The 27,387-nt window shown below is 36.0% G+C and overlaps 1 protein-coding gene across 17 annotated transcripts in view; it reads left to right on the forward strand.

The window, feature by feature from the left end:
• mask (multiple ankyrin repeats single KH domain) overlaps positions 1–27,387 on the forward strand; it is a 64,057-nt gene that overhangs the window by 5,192 nt on the left and 31,478 nt on the right. For 6 of the 17 annotated variants that reach the window (XM_073961499.1, XM_073961511.1, XM_073961514.1 and 3 more), the window contains exon 2: positions 2,614–4,253. In XM_073961499.1, the coding sequence (XP_073817600.1) occupies positions 2,862–4,253 (1,392 nt within the window). In that variant the 5' untranslated portion in view covers positions 2,614–2,861. The remainder of the gene's footprint in view (positions 1–2,613; positions 4,254–27,387) is intronic. The other 11 variants (XM_073961500.1, XM_073961506.1, XM_073961502.1 and 8 more) reach the window with 3 other exon arrangements.

Here is a 27,387-nt window from a genome sequence, read left to right on the forward strand (position 1 = left end):
GTAAGATGTGTCTCGTGATGTGTTGTTCCCATTTAGGCATACATCTGAGATGTCAGGGTTTAAGAGTGATAGATAACTGTTTAGATCGGAGTTGTGATAGTACCGATCTTGTGTCTCTGGGTAATGTCTTTTCATCATTTGGTGTGTATTTTAGTACCATCTCTGTGGACATGCTTCTTCATTGCCTTTTCTATTTATCGGCTTCTGAAGGTGGTGGTCTCCGAGCGTACGACGCCTGTGTAACTGCATCAGTGTGAAGCCACTCAAACCTGCCTGGTAGGATCATTGATTCTGAGCTTTCCGTTTGTACCTTTGGATCTCTCTCTAGGCTGTCTACAAGATTGTTAGAGGGATGCGCACGGCGATAACACAACACCCAAGCAGTTACTACATCAACAACATCTTGTTGGGCTTATGCACCGGTAAAATGTTCGCCTCCTTTGAATGCTCTTCTACTGCGTAGCGCTAACATTTGCATACCACACTGACTCCGGTTAGTTTTTTCTGCTGGCCAGCCACAAATATGGGGGTTATAATGAACGGCAATTCCCCTTGAAATTTTTTTTTCACTTTCTCCCTTAAGTTGTAACGGTGGAAAGACGAAACTCACGGGGAATTTTCATTCATGATTACCACCCTATGTAAATTTGCAATGTGTAATTCACTGCAAGGACTGCGAAGGCAAAAACGATATTTACAGTTGATAGATTGTGCCTAACGGGGAGGCCAGTCCACAAGTCTCGTTTTTCAAATATCATCAAGTATGTACGGTTACCTCCTCCTGAAGTTGGTCCAAATTAGATCATTAGATGATATTGTACTGCAGTTCTTAGGCTATGAATAATTTTCGGCATATAGCACAAACATTTGCAATTCTCGGGGGCGAAGTATAGCATACAACTATTCGGCTTATTGTTTTAAGGGAATTAAAAAGGTTTCATTGTCAACAAATTAAAGTCCTATTTCTAATCATTCTTAAAGTTTATTTTGGGAGCTCCAGTCGGATAACAAAAACAAAAAGAAAAATAATATAACCTCTTAAATCTCTATCGAATGTCGACAACCTACAATGTAGATTTCATAGGTCAACAATGTAGATGCGTTACGTTTATAATAGGTCCCTAAACAATTCCGGTAGCTATTACATCCCTTCAGCATCAAAACGCATCGTCACCAGACGTTCAAAGAAGATGTTTTATAAGTATGTTAGAATTTCTGATTTGTAGAAGCATATGATGCTGTGTTGGTAGCCGATGGCCGAAGCACTTTTGGTTTCAGGTCAGTCCGGTGCGAAAGAATCCGCTGCCGTGGTATTCTGACTTTTCGTATCTGCTTCCCAATTAATCTGATTGGAAGAAGAATGCATGCAATATTATCATACGGAAAAATCCATGAGCAAGTTAGACAACTGGAAACTGTATTCCCATCAAATGAAGGAGTAGTGTCTTTATATTCTTCGAACAATAGAGAAATCGATCTGTGCTACTCACCTATGTCGACATCAATATCTGACTTGAGTAGCCCCACCATACCGCCTGATTATCAGTCTTTAGAGGGAATTTGCCTTGACAACAATTAATTGGGTGGTTTCGGCCAGTGCATTTCACCTCCGCTGGCACATTTGCCAGACTTATATAAAGCCGTTTTCGTGGCTTTGGAGTGCACCGACAGTTTAAATATGTTTTAAGTAAAACTCAAAACTGTCAGCTCATTACGACCAAATTATGCTATAGGAATAAATGCCTTACTTTTCTTAGAACAATGGATATGAGAATATGTTTCAAGAAGACACTCCAAACAATGTGCCCGCGGCCATAGGAAATGACGTAGGAAGAAACATTTGCATTGGCCAGCAGTAGTTTAAACAATACATTTTGTGTATCCTTCCTCCATTTAGCAAACATGTGGTGGATTAAATAGAAAGTCATTTGAGACTTAAGTATTAATTAGGGCTGACTGGATGACTCACTCTTGGGGAATTACATGTAGAAACATTTTCATTAAGTGGCTACATCATATTGTAATAAATATCCACTAGGAATTCCATACCAAAAATTTCTACTCACACCTTATCCAATTTGTTAAAAACAACAACACTTCGCATTTAGCAACTATGCAGTTAACTAATAGAGACGACTACTTTGTGCATTCATTCCAATACGCGGCGATCTCACAAATACACCATCATACCTAGCTTATTTGTATATTTTTGGAAAGAAAACGAAATATGTTTGGCAAAAAGGCAGCAGTGTATGCAAATTAGCCATGAATAAATAAAAAAAAAAGAAAACGCGAAAGTGTTTTTGTTATTTTATTAGTGATAATACAAAAATGCTATATTTTTTCGTCTTTACATCTGTCGTTATTATCGGTTTCTTTTGCTCTCACTCGGTTTGGTTTTTTTTTGGTCGCTGGTCGGTCGGTTCCTATGCTCCGCTGTGTAAATTTCGTTCGTACTCTTTGTATTGTGTTTCGTTTCGTTTTTTGTAACGTCTCTTTTTTTCTTCATCACGGCATCCGCTTTAAACAAAGTTAAACTAATGTTAGTGTTGTGTGTGTTTTCTTTACCCTCCTAAAATTCTTTTGTTATGTTTCTTCTTCCCCATAAAACAGAGAAAAAAGTGAACAAAGAGCTTTGAAAGAATGTTTCTGAAATCCAAATAAAAAATAATCAAATAAAAAAATTCAAATTAAAAGCAGTTCAACAACAACAGAATACGATAACAACAAAATAAACAACAACAACAAGATTGATTCAAGTGAAAAGTAACAACAATAATACAACAACCATAAGAAAATTCCTTCGATACCCCGATTTTTGTGCAAATTCAAAGAAAATTGTTATACAAAAATTATAGAAAATGAATAAAGATGATCAAAACAAAAACCTGAATAAAACAACGGCTGGGACAAACTCGAAAAACAGCAAAGCAGCAGAAACCAATCAACAACAACAAACCAAGTCCAACAAAAACAAGAAAAACAATAACAATAATAACAACAACAGTTTGAAATTGGCCGCAGCTACAGCAGTAGCTGCAACAATAGCCACCATTGCTACCAACAACAACAATAGTCAACAACAAACGCCTGCCGCTGTTGGCAATAGCAGCAAGAAGTCCTCACGCCAGGGCAATGCTACTAACAATACAGCAGCAGCAGGTCGTCAAAATTCCTCCAACTCAGTTTCCACCTCCGCCTGCAATTCTTATGCCACTGAAACAATAACACCCGCGACATCAGCTAACGATTTGTTGGACACCAACAACGGTGGTGTGGCATCTGCTGCCGCTGCTGCTAGGTTGAAAAATACTAACAGCAATAATAATAACAACAACACCAACTCAAAAATCAAATTAAAAGTTAACAACAATAACACCAATTCCAACACCTCATCCGCCGCGTCATCAGCTTCCTCGACAGCAGCAACAGCATCTAACCCCGCCGCAGTCAACAACACTGCCCATGGTAATAAAATGTCGAAAACATCAAATTCCAATCCAATCACAGCAACTAATGCCGGCGCTGCCAACACCTCCTCCTCCGCCACCACCACCTCTGCAGCAGCAGCATCTACGACATCAGCAACATCAGTAGATGTTGATTTGGGAGCCTTAAATGCAGTACCCTCTCCAGCCATTACATCAACGGCAACCGGTACTGTGCCCACAATTACCTCAAGCAAATCAGCATCTGCCACCTCAAATAGCGGTAACACTTCTTCACGACTGAAGAAATCCTCCTCAGCAGCAGCTGCTGCGGCTGCAGCCGCCTTAGCATTGCAGCAACAAGCTGCTGCTGTAACAACTGGTAAATCAGCGTTATCATCTGCCTCATCATCGGCGAAAGCCGGCGGGGGATCTACAAAAGATGCCCATTTAAAATTTACCTCCGCGTTACCACTGTTGGTTGGTTCGGCGGCAGCGGCTGCTGCAGCAGCCAAGGGAGCTGGTGCCTCCTCAAGTGCAGGTGCCCAAGCGGCAGTCGCTGCCGCTGCAGCACTTAAGCAAAAACTCAAAAGTGCTACAGCTGTATCATCGGTTGCTGCTGCTGCTGCCGCCAACAATTCCCGCTCAAATTCCACATCGACATCTTCGAATTCATCATCGCTGTCATCATCGGTGGGCATTGTAAATGCCATATCGAATGCATTGCAGAATATCATTACCAGCGATAATTCAGATACCGATACGGAATTATATCCGCCGCCAGTTACGGATCTATCAGAATCGGATGAGGAATCTGTATCAGAGGTAAGTGAAAATATATGTAGCTACATATTTGAAATTTGGGATACGTAAAATCGATTTCGGTTAATCGATTTTTGGCCAGAAAATTTTTAAAAGTCGTAGTCGGTTATTGTCTTTGCTAAAACCGGATAATCGATTATTCTTAATCGACTTTCGAAAGACGGAGTCAACTATTAGTTGTGTCTTTTTAAGTGATAATTAGTAATAATTATTACTATTGTTGCAGATTTTGACAGTTGTATAAAGGAAAAGTTGCTGAAAAAAATGTTTCAGCAACATTTAGTAAGTAAAAAGACACACCTATTATTCGTAATCGACCATTAGTCGTAGTTGAATATTGAGTGTGCTTAAACCGCGCGATCGACGGTATTTTTTATACATATGTATATACATTAGAGTTGGGCAATCTCGTTCAATTGAACGATCCGGATCACTATCTCGTTCAATGGACACCGGTAATTTCTTTGACAAAACTGCGTATACTTAATTTCACACGTTGTCATGATGATGTCACTCATTCGTTTTTGAACGAGTACAGTGATCCGGATCGTTCAATTGAACGAAATTGCCCAACTCTAATATACAACACGGGTTGCATCAAAGAAAATGGTCGATTATAATCAGTTTTCGGCGGTTAACGAATAATTGGAAGCCGACTTTTAGAACACTCCCGAATAATCGACTAACCGAAATTGCATTTAACTGCTTATCCCTATTTGAAATGTTATATCGTTTCTTTAAAGAGCTTATCTTTAATTTGTTTTTAGCTTGGAGCATTATAGTTTTTGGCATATTTCTTGTTTGTAGTCCTTTTAGATTTACCTTAATTTATGGATATGTGAATTTGTTTTATGTAAACATATGTTTACACTGGAGTTTATCAAAAATATAAATATAACAGTATAGGATATTTCATTATTATTATTCTTCAGAGAATGGATTTCGAATTTAACATAATGTAATGTAACGATATGGTTAAATACAATTTTAAATTTGTTTGTTATTTTTATACGTCTTTAAACGATTTTAACAAATTTTAACGATTCAATAGACACGGAACTCCTCTGGAATATATTCTTGAATTCATAAATTTTGTTTCTGATACTGCATGAACAGTTAATAGCTGTTTTACGTGATAATTTGTAATAATTATTACTAATGTTGCAGATTTTGACAGTTGTATAAAGGAAAAGTTGCTGAAAAAATGTTTCAGCAACATTTAGAAGGTAAAAAGACTCCCCTAATGTTAGGGGTAGTTTACACTATATGTAAATGTCATATGACACAAAATAAAAACATTTCACATCTACCCACGCAGGCAATGTGGAGACGTAATTTTATTAAATTTTTGCTGGTGTGGACGCACAAAGTAAATGACGTAAGGAAAATCCCCAATATTGCACATATTAGCGACTATATAATGATGGAAAATTGCATGTCATATGGCATTTACATATAGTGTAAACTACCCCTTAATGGTAATGTTTCTATACATTGCTTCAAAAACATTTTTTGTATCATTCATCCTTGTACTTGATAATAGGTTTGTCCTCGTACTTAAACACTCTTTTCAGCAACTTTTTCTTTGTACCACTGTCGGTTTTAGAAACATTTGTAATAATTATTACAAATTATCGAGTATACGCAGACAGACATAATTTTTACCAAGACATGAATACAACAAGATAAGACATTTTCTTGCTATCATTCTTAAGTGAATGACTTTTGAATTTAACATAATAGCGGTATTCACTCATGTTGGTAAAGTGGCATTGTAGATCTTGTACATCTTGTTAATATTGTAGATCTACAGTCTGTCGCAAAAGTTAGTATACACCGTTGAAACCAAAATGTATTAAGGATAAATATCACTATAACTTATTGAAAACAATAAACAATTTGTTTTATTTGATAGACAAGAAGGTTGTCTTCCGTAATAACAATTAAAAGTGCGCAATATTTGCATACATTAGCAAATGTACGGTTCGAATCCCAAAAAGACCAAAATTTATGTCGCAAAAGTTAGTATACAACGGAGAATCCCCGTGGAACTGTCTAAAAAATTCTTCATAATTTTGAACAAAATGAAACAAAATCTGTACTTAAGATCATAAAGAGTATATAAATTAGTTTTAATGGCAGTCATACTACTTATAGTGACAAGTCCAACGTACACTGGATCTTAAAATCCACTAAAATTGGTCATCTACAAATACAACTGTAGCGACAAAATTCCTAGTGTTATGTCCTGTTTATGAATTCTAAAGCCATGACATGCTCAGCAAAGCTCTTAATTTTGAACATGGGGTGATATTGATCGAGTTTCGACTTGTCCTGTTTGAAAAAAAACGGAACTTTCTTGAAGGAAACCCATGCTTTTTAGGCCATTGTCCTTTCGAAACATGTAATAATCCTTAATTCTTACACAAAAGGACTTTCCTTTTGAGTTAATTTTCTCACAAATGTTGCCGCTTTTCATATTCCCACCAAAAGTAAATAGTAGGAGAACCTCAAGGTCCGCTGTAAGCCCTACAGTGATATTGTCCTACCGGCCTTTTGCAGTATCGGACATTCTTCTCGTGTCCCCAGTGTCTAATGTACTACTAATGTCTAATGAACTACTTCTAACTGATCCATTTAGTTGTATTTTGGTCCTAAGTGAAGCTAACACAGCTTTTCAGAACGTTTTTGCACAATCCATGCGTTATAACAGCAGAGAAAGGTCTGTATTAAAATTTTAAATTAGCTATCATATCCTTCTGTGGTGGTGGAGTATTACTGTAGGGCTTACACCAGAACTTTTGGTTCTCCTACTATTTATTTTTGGTGGGAATGTGAAAAGGGACATAATCTGTGAGAAAATTAACTGAAAAGGAAAGTCCTTATGTGTAAGGATTAAGGATTATTACAAGTTTCAAAACGGAAACGGCCTCAAAAGTATGGGTTTCCTTCAAGAAATTCCCGTTTCTTTAAAAAGAACAAGTCGAAACTCGATCAAGATCACCCCATGTTGAAACTTTAGAGCTTTTCTGAGCATTTCATGGTTATAAAATTCGTAAACCGGACGAAACAGCCGAAATTTTGTCGCTATAGTTGTTGTATTTGTAGATGACCAATTTTTGTGGATTTTACGATTTTTGTGGATTTCCAGTGTACGTTGGACTTGTCACTATAAGTACTATGACTGCCATTAAAACCAATTAATATACTCTTTATGCTCTTAAGTACAGATTTAGCTTCATTTTGTTCAAAAATATCAAGAATTTTTTAAACAGTTCCACGTTGATTCTCCGTTGTATACTAACTTTTGCGATATAAATTTTGGTATTTTTTGGATTCGAACCGTACATTTGCTAATGTATGCAAATATTGCGCACTTTTAATTGTTATTACCAAAGACGACCTTAGTGTCTCTCAATAAAACTAATTGTTTGTTGTTTTCAATAAGTTATTGTGCTTTTTATCCCTAATACATTTTGGTCTCAACGGTGTATACTAAATTTTGCGACAGACTGTACAAGGGTTTACAATACCACAACAACAAAATACATGAAAGTTTAATTTACCACAGGGTTTTTAATTTACTCGACCTAAAAGTATTGTAAACATTCCATTGTACTTTTACAAGGGTGTAGAACAGCTGATTGTTGTGCCATCACTTTGTTGTGAGTGTTATTTTATGTCGGAGTTTTGTTTTTTAGTAGAAAAATGGGAAAAATAAAAAAAAATAAAAGAATAATAAAAGAATGGAGGCCAAGAAAAAAAACAATTTTTTATGAAAAAAGTGTAATAAAACTGAAACTAAAAGATAGACTTACGACGACGTTAAGATGCATTTCATGTAGTAGTATCAGAAACGAAATTTATGAATTCAAGGATCTATTCCAGAAGAATTCCATGTCAATTGGATCGTTATAGGACAATTGGATCTATAAAGACAATTTAATGTTAATCTTTGAATTTCTTGATATTGAAACTTATGTGTGAATGCTTGATACTGGGACTTATGTTGCATATGTTTATTTGGTCCTGAGAATGTGAATCTGAAGTGTGCTTCAGATAATTTAGATGTACCTGAAAAAAATGCATAAAAGTTAATGAGATAATTAAAAAATGTATTGTCCCAAGCAGTATCTATACTTACCAAACATTCTTCTAAAAATATTCATCCTTTTTTAATTTAGCCCAATAACATGTTTGTTGCATCTTTTACCAATTTTCGGTATTTTGAAAGTTGTAGCCTCAATATCTCACCGAAATGGCGGAAATTTGGTATTTAGTCTTCGTTGGGGGTATAAAACTTTCCACCTGAAATTTCTCGGTATAGGTTCACGTCTTCATATAGCCCCCATAGAACAGTACCTCTGGATTTCTGGTATTTTGAAGGTTGTGGCCCCAATATCCCTCCGAAATGGCTGAAATTTGGTATTAAGTCTTCCTTGGGGGTATAAAACTTTCCACCTGAAATTTCTCGATATGGGTCCACGTCTTCATATAGAACCACAGTACCTCCCGAATTCTGTTTTTTGAAGGTTGTGGCCTCAATATCCCTCCGAAATGGCTGAAATTTGGTATTAAGTCTTTCTTGGGTGTATAAAAGTTTCCACCTGAAATTTTTCGGTATAGGTCCACGCCTTCATATAGCCCCCATAGAACGGTTCCTCCGGATTTCTTGTATTTAGAAGGTTGTGGCCTCAATATACCTCCGAAATGGGGGAAATTTGGTATTAAGTCTTCCTTAGGGGTATAAAACTTTCCACCTGAAATTTGTCGGTATAGGTCCACGCCTTCATATAGCCCCATAGTACGGTACCTCCCGATTTCCGGTATTTTGAAGGTTATGGCCTCAATATCTCGCAAAAATGGCTGAAATTTGGTGCTAAGTCTTCCTTGGGGGTAAACAACTTTTCACCTAAAATTTGTCAGTTTATGTTCAGGCCTTCATATAGCTCCCTTAGAACGATACCTTCCGATTTTATTTAATTTTGCATAATTTTATGAATTTTGCTTGTCATATGTTTCAATTGCAATTTAATCAGAAGCCAAACATATGCCCAGTCCCAAAATTTGACATGAATCGGACCAAAAATAGGGGTTGCATAAAATTCCGCTGTCTAGTGGTAGTATGGCTTCTACATAGACACTTCCGGTAGCAGGAGTGTAAGGGACCTGTATGAACATCCCAGTTGTGCGGGTTAACCAGATTTGCGTACCGGGACCATCATCACATTCTTCCACATATCGTGAATTTCCATCCACAAAGCTAATTTTCTTTTGAGAAATAGTACAGTTAGTAGTAGCTTTACTAACGAAAAATTACAATGTAAACGTAATTTGTGTGCTGACTTACCCCCAGTTTTTGTAAAATTTTTTATTGTTTTCACACGAATTGTCAAATTTTGTAGATCGATTTACTCGCCTTAGCGCAAATGTAGGCCGCTGATTTTTAAATGAGGAATTCTTAACTATATAGGGAACGTGTCTACGAAAAATTAGGTCTGTATGTCATCTGGGGGCTGAGCTATGGATGCCTAAATTATTACGAATATAGACGAACGAACAAAAATTAGTTACAAAAACAGGGGGTTAAACATATTTCTATGACAAATGAGGCACAACTTCGTGGCAACTCTGGTTGATGACCAGCTGTTTAACGAGAGAATGATTATGATGGTGGGATGAGAGAGTAATTTGACAATTAATTTTGACACTTTGCATTTTTCATGGAATTGTAGTTTTATTCTATCTTCGCATTTTATTTTTATCCTCAATGAAATGTAAAGATATTTTTTATCACATCATCTTCAATGTAAAATCCTCTTCTCCTCCCTACGTTTATGCGTCCACCAAAAATGTTTTATTAACACTTGTAAAGTATTGAAGGTTGTTTATTAAACAGATGCCTGTTTGTTGTACGCTTTGATTGTTTTTTTTTTTTTTGTACAAAATTAAAATCCATTCCATACACGCAAATACACACGTCGTCCATACATTCGAACGCAATAAACCCCTCCACATACTCCGTCGTGTAATAAATGAAACGAACAACAAGGAACGACACGACAACAATGATGATGAAAAGAATAAACATTAAACAACACCACTCGCATATCAAACAAAAGAATAAAAAAACATTTTTGAAATTGAAAAAATAAACATTGACTTCACAGAGTATTTTAGTAGTAGGAAAAGGGGCGAGAGGGACAAATGAACCAGACGTTCGTTCGGATAAACAGCGACAGCGGTGACGGCGGTGGTCAGTAAAGACAACGACGACCAACGATTTGTAGAGTATCTTGCCCTGTGTGGTGTGTTGTTTGAGACGACGACGACGATTGACTTCCATAAAGCAAATCAAACACAACAACGTGTTTTTTCTGTAGTAGTATTCCTCCTCATTTTTTGCACTTTGGATATAGCACGATGAAGGCAACAGCAACAACAACGATTACAACAAAACTACGAGACTATTCGAGTTTTCTTCTTTCAAAGCCAGAAATGAGGAATGATTGCTGCCGCGGACGCTTGTGCTTTGTGTGGTTGGTTGGTGTATTTTTTTTGCGTATTTTATGGTTTGGCCATCATTTTTTCGGCAACCACAAAAACAACAACACGATGATGTCGTTCCAATCACTAGTTCTTTGCATTTTTGAGAAATGTCTTAAGAAATGGCAACTTTACAAATGTTGTTTTCTTTGTCAATTTTGTTATTTCTCTTTTTCCTTGTACAGTGAAAGGAATAAAGCTCTGTTCCAGAACTAAAAAAATTTTACCACTTGTACACATTTTGCGTTCCCGTACACAAAATTTATATGAAAATCGTTTACGACTTTTACAACTTTTACGACTTTTACCACTTTATAAAGTACGGGAACAGGCCAAATATTGGTGGTGCCAGAAATATTGGATCTGGCCCAGACTTTTTTTTAATAGAAAAAGTACTAAAAAAGGAAACTGTCAAAAATGTCTTCCCCCATACAAACTTGTTCAAATAGTCCGGCAACGAAAAAATTGCAAACACTCGCAGACTGTCAAAATCAACGTAACAGCCATAGTACAATAAAAAAGGTTGATGGCTAGTCAAATATGTACCTATATAAGGTACTGGTATGAAGTCAGCTGGTTGAATATGAAAAGTGTGAAATATTTTTATACCCTCAGCCTTTAGGTTGAAGACGCTAAAAATAAAAACACTTTGATAATTTTGCCTCATGTAAATAATGGTTTTAGCCCCAAAGTATTGTTACGGAATTAGATTTAACTAATCTCCGTGTAGACGTTGTTTTATTCCCCAGTACGATTTGGTACCAAATAAAACAGGGTTCGTTTTAGATTACGTTTCTACAATGCTTTATTTACTTTATTACACTTATTCAGAACCGACTTTAATTACTAAGCACACAGCAAGTCTCTAGTTAGCACGCAGCTCTTATTTAACCGATCTGTTCAGTTTAACGCTTAAAACACAACTACTCGTCATTGCCAGTTCCCCTGCATTTATATCCCAAAGTCTCCCTGTTCGAGAAATATCTAGAGCATATGGCAACACCTCGAATCTGTACAACGAACACACAGACGCACATTCGCACTAAGCGAACAACCATACTCACATACATACATGGGGGATGATCAATGACGTAATTACAACAACAAATAAATGCAAGAAAGAAGTAGCAACTAAACGATAATTACATGATTATGGCAAAACAAAATAAAAGCACATTAATGAAAGGTAAAGTAACATCTAGAATAATGAAGAGAGTTCTACATGGTAGTTGTTGCTGCTTAAATAAAGTAACTGCGTAATAAAAACTTTACGTTACAATTCAAATTTTTAAATTAACGGAAATTAAACTAAACTAACTTAAACCTATCAGTTACATTCGTAACAGTATGTTTGGACGAAATCCATTTCAGACGATTTGGAGTTGATTTAGACATGTCCGTCCGTCTGTCTGGCGGGTGCGAACGATAACTCTCGAATGGATCAACCGATTTGGTTCACTGACATCCTGTTTCTGTATGTCGAAAGAAGAATGTGCGCGAAAGAAACACGACCAAACTCTTGTGTGTTTTTCAAATTTGTTTTTTGTTTTAAAGTAAAAGCAAAGCTGCTAAAATTATTTCGAAAACTAAAGTTCGGTCGTGTTTCATTCGCACACATTCTTCTTTCGAGATACAGAAACTGGCTGTGAATTGGTCATGATTTTCCATATGGTAATATTACTTCTAGGCAAGGCATATTTATAGAAGGTAGTATGGCGCATTTTTTTCGGGGCAAGTCCACACTTCCTGAGATAATAGCCCAAAATCTCCAATAAAAAAAAATAAAAACTAACCCTTGAAGGGAGAAGCCTATTTGGCCCAAACGTTGTTCATCGTATTATTTCTTACATACTCGTATTATGTCCTCCGTGTATTGACGAAAATCGGACCAATCTTTTTTTTTTTTTTGGAGTAGTTTAATATCGCTCCCGCTCACTTCTTCCTTGAGTAGGGTTTATTCATTATACCCTCAGCATTTATGCTAACGAGGGTATATACACTTTCATACGGGCAAAATGTGCCTCATCGAAATAATGGTTTTAGACTCCAAGTATGTTTGGACGAAATGTGTTTCAGACAATTTTGAGTCGATTGAGCAATGTCCGTCCGTCTGTCTGTCTGGCTGGAGCGCACGATAACTCTCGAACGGATCAACCGATTCGGTTCAAATTTTGGCTTTCGTAATATTTTACCCAAACTTAGTTTAAGTTCGAAGATGGGCTATGTCGGTCCACTCCTTCCGGTACCTCCCCCACAAAAGTTCGAAAATGTTCGGAAAATTTGTGCGCACGATAACTCTTGAAGGGAGTAACCGATTTGGTCCATACTTTGCCCAACGTGAAATGTGTACCACACTTAAATAAGGTTTCAATATGGACTCAATTGAAACCTCCTTCGGGTACCTCCCACACAAAATTTCGGAAAAGTTCAGTTTAGGGCCATCTCTCGAATCGCTTTGATTTTTGTTTTAGCAACTTGTATTCACTGCCCTCCATACGACGGTATAAGTTTCATCTGGGGTAAGTCCATACTTCCTGAGAAAATAGACTGAAAGTTGCAAGCCCCTATGACACCGTGTGAGGTGTAGAGCTGGCAAAAAATCGATGGCACTATCGATAATATCGATTGTTATTTAAAAATTCAATATCGATAGATAGTTTTGCCTATCGATATTATCGGAATAAAAACCCCTAACCTGAAATCCATTGAAATAAATAGAAATTTCGCTACTTTTCGGTTATAGCTTCGTTCCCGTACTTTTTAATGGTAAAACTCGTAAAAGAGAGAACTGCAAAAAATTTGTTCTTACACACAAGTTTTCTGAAATAGTTCGGGAACGGAAAAATGGAAAATACGTCAAAAAAACTGGAACAAATGTCAAAGTCGGCGTATCAGCCAATCAGACGCCGGCAACCATGTTACTATTTTTTTACTCGCCCAAATTTGTCGTGTAAAAAGTTTTTAAAGAGAGCGTCATTCAGCGCCATTTTTGTTTAAAGACAAGTGAACATTTTACAACTTTTTTGTGTACGGGAACGCTTTTTCGAGTAAAGTGTGTAAAAGTCGTAAAAATTGTAAAAACTTTTTAGTTCTGGAACACAGCTTATGTGTGTGTAAGAAAGTAAGTCCGTAGTCACACGTACAAATTTTTCGGTAAAATAAAATGTATTTTTTTACATTTCTCCTAAAATAAAAGCATTTGTTTATTCTCCTTAAAGTATAGTACACATTGACAAGCAAAACTGACAGTCATCGAGTACTATTTCGTGAATATCAAAGCCTAACTTATAAATTTCTTTTGAAATCTCTAAATAATACCGTATGTATTGTATTTCAACAGTTTTTAGCTAAATAAAAGTTGTTATTTTCCGGAAAATTGTCCTAAAAGTACGTTGACTGTCAGTTTTGAATGATAGTGTGTACTCCCCTCTACATTTCTGTGAACTACTTTTGCATAATTTCAAGAAAATCATTGACATTTCCGCCATTTTTATCTCCAAATTAATGGCGACGACAACTTAACGATAATATCGATAGCAATCGATATTTTAAAACATTATATCGAAAATATCTAATGTTGGGAATATCGATGGTTTGCCAGCTCTAGTGAGGTGGTTAAAGCGCAAGATAACTCTCGAGCGGATCTGCCGATTCGGTCCAAAATTTGGCCTTAATAATATTTTGTCCAAACATAGTTTAAGTTTCAAGATAAGCCATATCGGTCCACTCCTTCAGGTACCTCCCCCACAAAAGTTTAAAAATGTTCGGAAAAATTGTTCGTACGGAAACTCTTGAAGCGAGTGGCCGAATTGGTCTATACTTTACACATTCTAATATATCTACCAGACATAGATCAGGTTCAAATATGGACCACTCCATCCGGTACCTCCCACACAAAATTTCGGATAAATTCACTTTAAGGCCTGGTATCGAACCACTTTGATTTTTGTTGAAGCAACTTGCATTCGCTGCCTCAATTCCGATGGTAAAAGTTTTTTTAGGGGCAAGTTCATACTTCTTGAGCAAACAGCCCGAAGAGTGTAAAAACCGCCTATGGCACCATATGTTGTGGCTGGAGATCCACTTCCATAACGGTCAATGTCGATCCATTGCTTTTAGTATCTCTTCCGCAAAACTTTTGATCTTTAATTCTAATCAACATTTTTGTCGGTTCAAACGCCCAACATTTTTAAAACCCCCTAAATACATACGTATTTTGGAAAAAAAAATAGTTTCAATATAAACAGGCTGAGGGTATATCTCAGTCGGCAAAGCCGACTGATACTTTTTTACTTTAAAAAATCCACGTTATCTCATCTGCCGGTCCATAGCAAAAATTCTTTAATAAATCCAAGTTTTGTCGTCTGCTGATCCTTAGAAAAAATTCTTTAAAAAATCCACGTTATCTCATCTGCCGGTCCATAGCAAAAATTCTTTAATAAATCCAAGTTTTGTCGTCTGCTGATCCTTAGAAAAAATTCTTTAAAAAATCCACGTTATCTCATCTGCCGGTCCATAGCAAAAATTCTTTAATAAATCCAAGTTTTGTCGTCTGCTGATCCTTAGAAAAAATTCTTTAAAAAATCCACGCTTTGTGGTCTGCCGGTCCGTAGAAAAAAATTCTTTAAAAAATCCACCTCTTGTGGTCTGATGTTTCTTGGAAAAATCTTTAAAAAATCTAAGTATTGTGGTCTGCCGGCCCATAGAAAAAGTTCTTTAAAAAATCCACGTTTTGTGGTCTGCCGGTCTATGGAAAAATTCTTTAAAAAATACACGTTTTGTGTTCTGCCGGTCCATGGAAAAATTCTTTAAAAAATCCAAGTTTTGTGGTCTGCCGGTCCATAGAAAAAATTCTTTAAAAATCCACGTTTTGTGGTCTCCCGGTCCATAGAAAAAATTCTTTAAAAAATCCACGTTTTGTGGTCTCCCGGTCCATAGAAAAAAATCGTTAAAAGATCCAAGTTTTGTGGTCTGCCTGTCCATAGAAAAAATTCTTTAAAAAAATCCACGTTTTTGGTCTGCTGTTGCTTTCAAAAATTCTTTAAAAGATCTACGTTTTGGTTGTAATTTGGTACTTTGTGTCTCCAGAGGCCAAAAAATATTCCTACCAAAGTTGGGTTACATAGGTCCACGTTTTGGTATAGCCCCCATATAAGGCCCCATATAAAGTACGCGTCATTTTAATATATTTTGAATGTATTAGACCCATTTGACCACAGAATTGGTTGTAATTTGGTACTTTGTGTCTTCAGAGGCCAGAAAACATTCCTACCAAAGTTGGTTTATATAGGTCCACGTTTTGGTATAGCCCCCATATAAGGCCCCATATAAAGTACGCGTCATTTTTTTATATTTTGAATGTATTAGTCCCATTTGACAACAGAATCAGTTGTAACTATGTATTTTGTGTTTCCAGAGGCTAAGAAAAATTTATACTATAAAATTTTTATATAGGTCCACGTTTTCGTATAGGCCCATAGGACGATATCTCCCGATTTTCGGTATTTTGAATGTTTTAGCCTCATTATCACACCGAGATGGCTGAAATTTGGTATTTAGTCTTCATTGGGGATATAAAACTTTCCCCCAGAAATTTGTAGGTATAGGTCCACGCCATCCGATTTTCGGTATTTTGAAGGTTGTGGCCACATTTATTTACCGAAATGGCTGAAATTTGTGGTGGAGGGTATAAAAAGTTCGGCCCGACCGAACTTGACGTCCTACTTGTTTTGAGTAGCTTAATATCCCTTCCCTCTCAATCGATTCTTGGGTAGGTTTTATTCATTCATTTTAAATTCAAAAAAAGTTTCTCTAAGGAAGTGTACAATTTAAGAATTATTTTTACTCTTAATTATGAACAGTGTTTTGTTTGCTTTGGAGTAGTTTAGCATCCCGTCCTTAATATTTTTAAGCTACTATATTTAAGTCGTACAATTTTTTTGTTTTAACATAAAATGTAGGTAGTAGTCGAAAGATTAAGCATTAAAAATTAAAAAAATATCAGGATTGTACAATAATGCTTCTGTATTACAAATGAAGAAATAAATAAAATAAATAACTTTTTGACGTTTAAAAAGTAAGTTTTGTGCCGTCAATCTACTTTTAGGCCATGTTTATATCAAAGACATAAAGTAATAAAGACCAGACAAAATGCATGCAACAAAAAAATGTTTACGAAACTATGTATAGAAACATTACCCTTAACAGGTTGCCGTTAATTCAAAATCGCAACCAAGGAGGAACATTTCATGTAATGTTATCAGAAACGGAATTTATGAATTCAAGGATCTATTCAAGAATAATTTCATGTCAATTGGATCGGTAAATTCGGTTAAATACGTAAAAATGTATAAAAGAAAAAAATGTTATGTCACCATATCTTGATATAACATTATGTTAAATTCAAAAGCCATTCACTGAAGAATGATAGCAAAAAAATGTCTTATCTTGTTGTATTTATGTCTTTGTTTATATTATAGCCTTTTGCAGGGTTAACCTTCTTAATGAGGATTTATTTGACGTATACGCAAAGGAATTGACATTTGAAACACAGTGGGTTTGTTAAATCAGGTTATATATAAGCGTACTATTATTATTGTGTTTTGCCCAGTTGGCATTCTAGATTCTCACAATTAATCAAGTTCCACTTCCTATAACTGTTAATTGTAAATTTCACAGCATAGCTTCAAAAAGGGATGTTTACATAACACAATAAAATGTGTCATTATTTACCGAAAACGTAAAACATCTGCCGCAAGTAATAATAGGTATGTTGGGTTACTTTTGTGGATGAAATTAATTAGTAACATCCTTGAGTGAATAATGAATAAATATTATTCAACTGCAAATATTATTTTTTAAGTAATTTTTTTTGTGTTATATTCTATCATCCTTTCCCCTTAAAAGTAGTGCCATTTGATAAAAAATCTTTTGGTCGGTTTTCAAGATAACTTTAGTACGGCAACACATATAAAAAATTCTTATATTAATTTGTTTATTATTGTGTGGTCTCCTTGCTGAATGGGCTTTGTAAAATTTTTTCGACCAAGACATGTAATAAAAATGAAATGAACGGAAAGAATTAGTGCGGGCTATTTTTTACACATAATTTGATGAACGTACAACAAACGACCGCCAAACAAATGGACAAACAAGTACATACCTACATACTTTTGAATATAGAACTGCACATTGCAGCAATTTTTGTTTTGCCATAGAGCGCAATAGTTGGATGGTGTGCATAACCTTTATATGATGTTACAAATACAAACTTACATCTTGATGAGAAGTCATGAATGAATAGATTATCCATAGCAATTATTATGATGTGCACAGTTGTTGTTGTTGTTGTAGCAGCATATAATGCTGGATTGGCAGCCGCTGGCCGAAACACTTTTGGTTTCGGGTCAATCCGGTACGTAAGAACCCGCTGCCGTGGGATTGATGATGTGCACAGTAGTTTACATCAGCGCAAATGCGAGAAAGCAAAAACTCTCAATAGGCCACCAAAAAACCACCAAAGATGCCACAATGTTTGAAAGCAATACCATGTGGTGATGGGCTTTTCCGTGCCATAACAACCACATTTTGGTGACTCATTATGTCAAAGTCACCTGCGCTGGTGAGTAATATATGTTGTTTGGTGTATAGTGCGCCACTTTATGGTTTGGAACACCTTTTGCTGCAAGTCCACAGCGGACTTGCATACTCCATTTGATTGCAATGATCGATGTCCAGCAAGAACTTTCTCAGAGAGTAAGGAGTTGTTATTCTCTTTTACAAGAAAATTGTAAAAAGTAAACAGACACCTTCCCAGGAAAAACCAGCAAGCAATCAGCTGACTTGCCAAAACAGAACAATTTGTCCGCCAATAAAGGAACCAAAGGATGCAAAAATGTTGTATTTTATTAAAAATAAAAAAGAAAATGACCCAAAAAAGTATTTTTTCCACTTTGCAACTTTGTTCTCCAAACAAACGACACAATTAGGCTTGCTATTTCCACAATAAAATTGTTTTTAATTTTCACAAACATAAATCAACGAAAAATTAAAAACAGATGATTGATTGTTTTCAGGAAGAAGAAGAGTTGCTAGTGCTTGCTAGAAGAAATTTGTCCACCAAGAATTTGCAAACTCTCAGTAAACGAACTGTCAAATGTCTCTCTCGAATCGCCCTCTTTTGCTGACTTTTTGCAACAATTTCAGCAACAATTGGTACAAATTGTTACAAATTTTACCAGACAGACTTATTATGTCAATAATAAGAATCATGTTCGATTTTCTCCATTTATTATTCGTAGGTATTTCGAAGGGTATATAATTTCGAGGTAACTTCAACGAATATTAGAACTAGAAACTTTCAGGACTAAATCAGGAATTTTCCATGTTAAAAACAATCGAACCGTTGCTTTGTAATTCTCATCCCCTACGTCATCCATATGGATGATCAGTATTGCGATTTTTTAAGTATTCAATTGTAAAAAAGTTGTAAAGGTTGTACTACAGTTATACAAACCGTCGGCCAATGCTGACAATGCTTTTCTTGAATATCAATTGTAGACAGATATATTGTCTGTCATTGAGTTTATTTGTCCATTTTTCCCTGTTGACTTGCCAAAGTTACCAATGCCGCCTTTAGTACATCGTGGTTTTTGTTTACTTGCTTTGAAATTATTGCTAATTGCAGGAGGAAAAACACTCAACTTGTTTACGTTCGAAATGTGGCTACTATCGGAATGCAATATAGAATCACTCAATTATCAATTTTTCTATATTTTCATATTTAAATGAATAAATGAGTAGCAGAGTGCATACCTATATGTATGTCAATATATATTTGTACTTTTCTATACACTTTATTCCATTGGCATTTGTTGTAGCTCAGTATAGGTACTTTTTCTTATAGCTCATTTAGACTAGCCATAAATCCTCGACTGGATTTAATAAATCCAGTACAAATCTGATTGCATTTAGATATACATTTTGGAGGATTTAAATGGCATTCATCTGATTTTTGTTCATAGCACAATTACCAAGGTAGATGCATCAGCCCATCTGATCGAATTTGAAACATAAAAAAAAAAATTTTGTAAATTGAATTCGTCTCAAAAAACATACGTCAAATTACAAATTCATTGTTTAATACTGAAAATGGTCGCACATTATATGCTACTAATGCTAACTAAAGAGCAAATAAAGAATTATTTTATCGCAGTTTGCCCATCTAAAATAAATAAACGAATTATTTTATCGTTTAGACATCGTAAATATTAGTCTTGGTTGATTAAAATCAACTTTGTACATCAAAACAAATTTCATTTTTACACCTTGTTTACAAATTATTACATTTTAAATTATTTTTAGTGTAGCAATTCACCGATGCCAGCTTGCAACTTTTTGTATTTTCTAGCAACATGTTGCAAAAACAGAGTTTTATACGAGGATTTATGCCAGATTTAAAACAAATCCACTCAATACGATGATTTATTTTTGTATGGGAAATCTGGTAGATTTTGGCTGGATTTAGCAAATAAAACCTGATAATGTGCTAAATCCGGCTAATGATGTCAATTGCAATTTTAAATTGTCAATTGCATGACATATAAGTCAAATAAATTCCCATAAAGAAGAATACCCTCAAAAAAAATCTAATGCAAACATTCTATAAGTCTGACTGACTGCCGCATCGTCATTTGCTTTGTGTAAAATATTTCAGTTATACACTCATTCATTGTTTCTCGGAAATGCAAAGTTTCTTGAAACGAATAATAGGAAGAGGCAATATCGCAAACTCAAAACCATGTATAGCGGTTTCATTACCCGAAGTCGCCATGTTAAAACAGCGCTAGTGTGACCTTCGACATAGTGACAAAAAAGATATGGAAAATTATATATCGCTGTGATCAGAGCACCAAAGATTACCCATGGTAAACATGTCAAAGATGTCCATAAACAAGGCTTGTTCCCAATATGAATTTCTGCACAAAAACCCTACATGACCTTTGTCACACAACTATAAGAAATAGTCTAGGTTAGGGCAGTCTATAAACTGAAGTTACTGACTTTCTAAGTCAGGTCCCTTTTTGCTAGCAACATCCAGTAAAACTTTTTACAAATCATATAATATTCATACAGTAGGGAAAACACACTGTATGAATATTATATGATTTTTTTTTTTTTATTTGGAATATGTACACATACATCTATCCACTGCTGCTTTCGCCTTTTAGTGGCGTCGTGTCTAATTAATGACGTGTAGTTTTTTATTTGTTTTCAATTGTTTTTGTCGGTCTAGCCTGCTCTCGCTTATGTGGCTGCATTGTGACACATGATAGAATGGAAAGAACGAAAATACACAAACTTAAAGTTAATTCAATGAAATACTTTCCTTGTCGCGTCTATCATATTTGATTGTACATATGTATGTATGTATAGATAACTAGATGTATACACAAGAACTTTTCATTGAACATTTTGTAAGAATTTAACTTCTGCGGAAAAAACATGCTATGACAATTTCTAAAAAAAAATCAAAGGGTTGTACCGAGTCTTCACATCAATAATTCATATGTATGGTGCAAGGCAAGAGAGATATGTTAACAGATTTCTGTTAATGTTAAGTACTTTTTGCGTTGATGTTACGTTTTACTAATGGAGGTACGTACATTTGACAGCTGCTGAGAAGAAACCCGCCCGTAAAATAGTACGTTTACATATAACCGGATTTAATAAACCCACTTGGTTTCAAATGAAAATAGTCCATTGGTTTCAAATGAAATTAGTCCATAAATCCTCATAAAGAAGGTTAATCTGGCAAATATCTATAATATAAACAGACTATAAGGTGTGTCTTATGTCAGTCAGCTCGGACTCGGCGATAAAAATTAGAGTTGTCCCCTTTTCCCTTGAAGAATATTTGTGTTAATATATGGGTGCCACCGTGGTGCAAGGTCGGGGGTTCGATTCCCCGGCCAGGCAACATCAAACATTTTTTAAACGGTGGCAAAATACCCCTCAGTAATGTTGGCGACATTTCCTGAGTATTTCAGCCTTGAAAAACTTCTCCATAAGTGGTGTCTTAAGACACTCCGTTCGGACTCGGCGATAAACAGTAGGTCCCATATCATTGAGCTAAATATGAATCGGGGTGCACTCATTGATATGAGAGAAGTCTCCCTTGTCCCGTATGGGATGTTGTGGAACAATGTTTTTTGTTTGTTTTATATGTGTGGATTTACTAACTAAATCCAGTACAATGTAAACACATTCTTACTTGTGTAATCTCGTTGATAGTTTTTCTTAAAATCTTGCATTAGTAGTGCAAAAATACAACCTTGTTTGTGTAGTTACATGTCCCACACTGCTGTCAGCTGTTCTCAAATGTCACATTGCAAGAGATTTCTTCTCTCTTTGCAATGAGAGCAATGTAGGGTACTGCTCAATTTTTTGCAAACATCACAATAATTTACAATGTTTGTATTATTTTTATCTAAATATTTATTTAGAGCAATTATTTTACAGCTATATTTCTGCCTCTTCACACATTTAGCTTTCCACTTTTGTATATTTTTTGCCGAATCTATTTTCTTGTTATTAACATATTTTATTGTGCTTTGCTGCGATAAAGTATAATTTTGATTTTTGCATTGCCGTCTTTACTAGTATGTGTGTGTGTGTATTTTCACAATTATCATCATCCTACAATTTGTTTCTTTTCCACGACTGTTTCTTGTCTAAACTTTGTTTTTTGTTCGTACATTCGTGTTTATTTGCTGCTGTTGTTGGTGGCCCCAATGTATTGCTCTCCCCAATATGTATTTTTTTCGTTTCTTCTCTCATTCCCCAAATGATGAAAACGAACAGTGTTGCCAATTCGAATAGAAATAAATAAAAGGCCATTGGCTTGTTAATTCATTGTGGTGTGCATGGTGGAATAAGAAGGAGTTACATCAAATCATGACAAACGTCAAATTTGCTCACAATAATGCATTGCCGTGATTTGCTTGTTTACATTTTGTATGTGATTTTATTCACAACAACGCACTTTGACAACTGGTATGAAGATCAGCTGTTTTTGGCGTTACATCTTATTATTCCACCATGGTGGTGTGCATAAAAAGTTTTTGCCAAATAACTGCAATTATAAGCTGTGTTCCAGAACTAAAAAGTTTTTACAATTTTTACGACTTTTACACATTTTACTCGAAAAAGCGTTCCCGTACACAAAAAAGTTGTAAAATGTTCACTTCTCTTTAAACAAAAATGGCGCTGAATGACGCTCTCTTTAAAAACTTTTTACACGACAAATTTGGGCGAGTAAAAAAATAGTAACATGGTTGCCGGCGTCTGATTGGCTGATACGCCGACTTTGACATTTGTTCCAGTTTTTTTGACGTATTTTCCATTTTTCCGTTCCCGAACTATTTCAGAAAACTTGTGTGTAAGAACAAATTTTTTACAGTCCTCTCTTTTACGAGTTTTACCATTAAAAAGTACGGGAACGAAGCTATAATAATTTAAAATAAATCAATAGTTTTGGCAACTCTCTTGCTTGCTGCTCGCTCTCCCACAATCAAATGTGAAATTCCATATAAAAAAGTAACAAAAACAACATTGTTGTTATTTATGGCTTGAGCAATATACGTAAAAAAGCTTAACAAACAAAAAACAACGTTTAAAAATTGAGACGCTTGACGGACATTGACATAACGAAAAAATGCTTGTTAACAAAAAGTAAACAAAAAAGATCTTAACATTTGGAAGACGAAGAAGACAAAGGAAGTAAATAGCAAAATAAAGTAAAATGAATAAAATATTTTAATGTTGAGAGTAAAATGACGAAGTTTTTTTTTGGACGAAACTAAAAAAAAAAAAAAATTACTTTAAGAACTAAGAAACCTGTGACAAACAACAAAATAAACGGCAGATTGGTATCTTGCTTCGGCGGATAAATGCAAATCCTCTATTAAAGAAACTCAAAAGAAAATTCATTTTGGGCGTAATGATGACCACGTAACTTTACTTTTTATTTAACTTACGAGGCAAGAAGGATTTTGTGGGAATAACCGGCAAGTATAAATAAATATTGTTCCACAACATCCCATACGGGACAAGGGAGACTTCTCGCATATCAATGAGTGCACCCCGATTCATATTTAGCTCAATGATATGGGACCTACTGTTTATCGACGAGTCCGAACGTCATGTCTTAAGACACCACTTGTGGAGAAGTTTTTCAAGGCTGAAATACTCAGGAAATGTCGCCAACATTACTGAGGGGTATTTTGCCACCGTTGGAATCGGGAATCGAACCCCCCGACCTTCTTTCTGTGTGCAAGGCGGGCGTGCATACCATTGCACCACGGTGGCACCCAACCGGCAAGTATGGAAGTCTTAAATTTACAACAATTTCATTATTTTGACCTCGACTATAACCAAAGAACCCTAATTTTTATTTAATTCATATTTGGAAAGAGGAAAGGAATGCCAGTTATATTTAAGATAAATTAAACAAAAAAAAAAAACAATATTTCAGCAACATTTTTTCACAAGTACAACAATGTTGGAAACGAGTGTAGTTTAGGGGCACCTCTCGTGTCGGATTAAATTTTGTACCATATGTAGACCTTGGTAACAATGTTATACATATGTATTGGTTTCGGTAAGGCGGCCATCAGACCATCTGCTTTTTCACAGGTATGACATCAGCTGTTCTGTATATTAGTATACCCAAAGTGACAACATACATGTGAAAAAGCAGATGGTCTGATGGCCGCCTAAGGAAGTCTATAACTGCTTCCCGAAGGCTTAACAATCGGATCAGTTTGAACTTTTTACCACAGGTCCCTTGTTGTTGTAACAGCATATTTATTATACTTATGTTTGTAAGTTCGTTTTTATACCCTCAGCCTTTAGGCTAAGGAGGGTATATACACATTGATACGATGCAAATGTGCCTCATCGAAATAATGGTTTTAGACCCCAAGTATGTTTGGACGAAATGTGTTTCAGACAATTTGGAGTCGATCTAGCCATGTCCGTCCGTCTGTCTGTCCTGCTGGCTGGAGCGCACGATAACTCTCGAACGGATGAACCGATTCGGTTCAAATTTTGGCTTTCATAATATTTTGCCCAAACTTAGTTTAAATTCGAAGATGAGCTACATCGGTCCACCCCTTCCGGTACCTCCCCCACAAAAGTTCGAAAATGTTCGGAAAGTTTGTGCGCACGATAACTCTTGAAGGGAGTGACCGATTTGGTCCATACTTTGTATAGTGTAAACTTTCTACCAGAGTAATATGAGGTTCCAATATGGTCTCAATAGGTCCGCTCCTTCGGGTACCTCCCACACAAAATTTCGGAAAAATTCGAATCGCTTTGATTTTTGTTTTCGAAACTTGTATTCACTGCCCTCCATACGACGGTACAAGTTTCATTAGGGGCAAGTCCATACTTCCTGAGAAAATAGCCTCAAAGTTGCAAAAAAAAACCTATGACACCGTGTGAGGTGGTTGGAGCGCAAGATAACTCTAGAGCGGATCTGCCGATTCTGTCCAACATTTGGCCTTAGTAATATTTTGTCCAAACATAGTTTAAGTTTGAAGATAAGCCATATCGGTCCACTCCTTCAGGTACCTCCCCCACAAAAGTTCAAAAATATTCGGAAAATTTGATCATACGTTAACTCTTGAAGGGAGTGGCCGAATTGGTCCATACTTTACACATCCTAATATATCTACTAGATATAGATCAGGTTCAAATATGGACTATATTTGTCCACTCCATCCGGTACGTCCCACACAAAATTTCTGATAAGTTCACTTTAAGACCTGCTATCGAATCACTTTGATTTTTGTTGAAGCAACTTGCATTCGCTGCCTCAATTACGATGGTAGACGTTTTTTCAGGGGTAAGTCCATACTTCTTGAGCAAACATCCCGAAGAGTGTAAAAACCCTATATGGCACCATATGTAGTGGCTGGAGATCCACTTTCATAATGGTCAATGTATATCCATTCATTTAAGTATCTCCTCCGCAAAACTTTTGATCTCTAATCCTAATAACATTTTTTTCGCTTCCTAAAATGTTTAAAAACCCCTAATTACATACGTTTTTTGGGAAAATTTTTTTTCAATATATACATGCTGAGGGTATATCTCTGTCGGCAAAGCCGACTGATACTTTTTTGCTTGTTCTACTTAATCTGGCTCTAGGTCTGATTACAATTCTAGAAACGTAGATGCTTCGCTGGGTTGTAGTCTCAAAACTACTGGAGTTAGTTGATTAGGTTTGGCAAGGCAGTTAAAAGGTGCAGTGTGTTGTGCGGGCCTGTGACGCAAGCGGTGTCATCGATGCTTTCCCTGTAGGAATTTAGACGGCTGCACCATTCCGAGCGTAGTTGAGGCAAAACTACTCTGGTTAGTGGTGGCAGCTAACGCTCCTCAGCACTGTAGACATGAGAGGGCACCCTGTCGCAATTCTCAGGGCGTTATTTTTACAGGTTTGACTATTTTTTGCATTTATATTCGCGGACCACACTAGATTTCGCATAGCTTACCGCAGACCGACCTAATGCGTTATATGTGGTCAACAAGGCTTCTCTATCTGCACCTCAAGTACTGCCGGCTAGGGACTTGAGAACTTGTTCCTAAATCTACATATACCTGGAAAACTATCGCTGTAATCGGTTTAGCAAGGACAACTTATGATAAAAATTTAACCCGACGCAAAGAAAAAACTTTTCCGAAAGTGAAGACGCATGGTGTCCTTGTGATCAGGACAACAAGAACTACCTATTACAATTTTCTACCTGATCCGAGAGATGCCTCTAAACGAACTGGTGGGTATGATAAGGAGCGAATGACATTGGTCCAACCTTTGCACGTCGTAATATTCCTTTCAACTTTAAATTAATTTCGAAGTTCGAGTAGCTCCTCACAAAAGTTGGGAATTTTCGCTTAACTGTAGTTTATGGTCTGTTTGAAGACTGTTTAGAATTTTTCATCGACGGCAGTTCTTGTGATTCTATTTACAATCACATAATTTTTTGTATTAAAGTTTTTAGTTTTTGTTGTTGTAACGTAACAGTGTTTATCATTATGTTTGTATTGTTACGGAATTAGATTTAACTAATCTCCGTGTAGACGTTGTTTTATTCCCCAGTACGATTTGTACCAAATAAAACAGGGTTCGTTTTAGATTACGTTTCTACAATGCTTTATTTACTTTATTACACTTATTCGGAATCGACTTTAATTACTTAGCACACAGCTTGTCTCTAGTTAGCACGCAGCACTTCTTTAACCGATCTGTTCAGTTCAACGCTTAAAACACAACTACCCGTCATTGCCAGTTCCCCTGCATTTATATCCCAAAGTCTCCCTGTTCGAGAAATATCTAGAGCATATGGCAACACCTCGAATCTGTACAACGAACACACAGACGCACATTCGCACTAAGCGAACAACCATACTCACATACATACATGGGGGATGATCAATGACGTAATTACAACAACAAATAAATGTAAGAAAAGAAGTGATAAACTAAACAATAATTACATGACTATGGCAAAACAAAATAAAAGCACAT

The sequence above is a fragment of the Musca autumnalis genome, unplaced genomic scaffold (genome assembly GCF_047663935.1).
Source record: "Musca autumnalis isolate F117 unplaced genomic scaffold, ASM4766393v1 scaffold_1, whole genome shotgun sequence".
NCBI lineage: Eukaryota > Metazoa > Arthropoda > Insecta > Diptera > Muscidae > Musca > Musca autumnalis.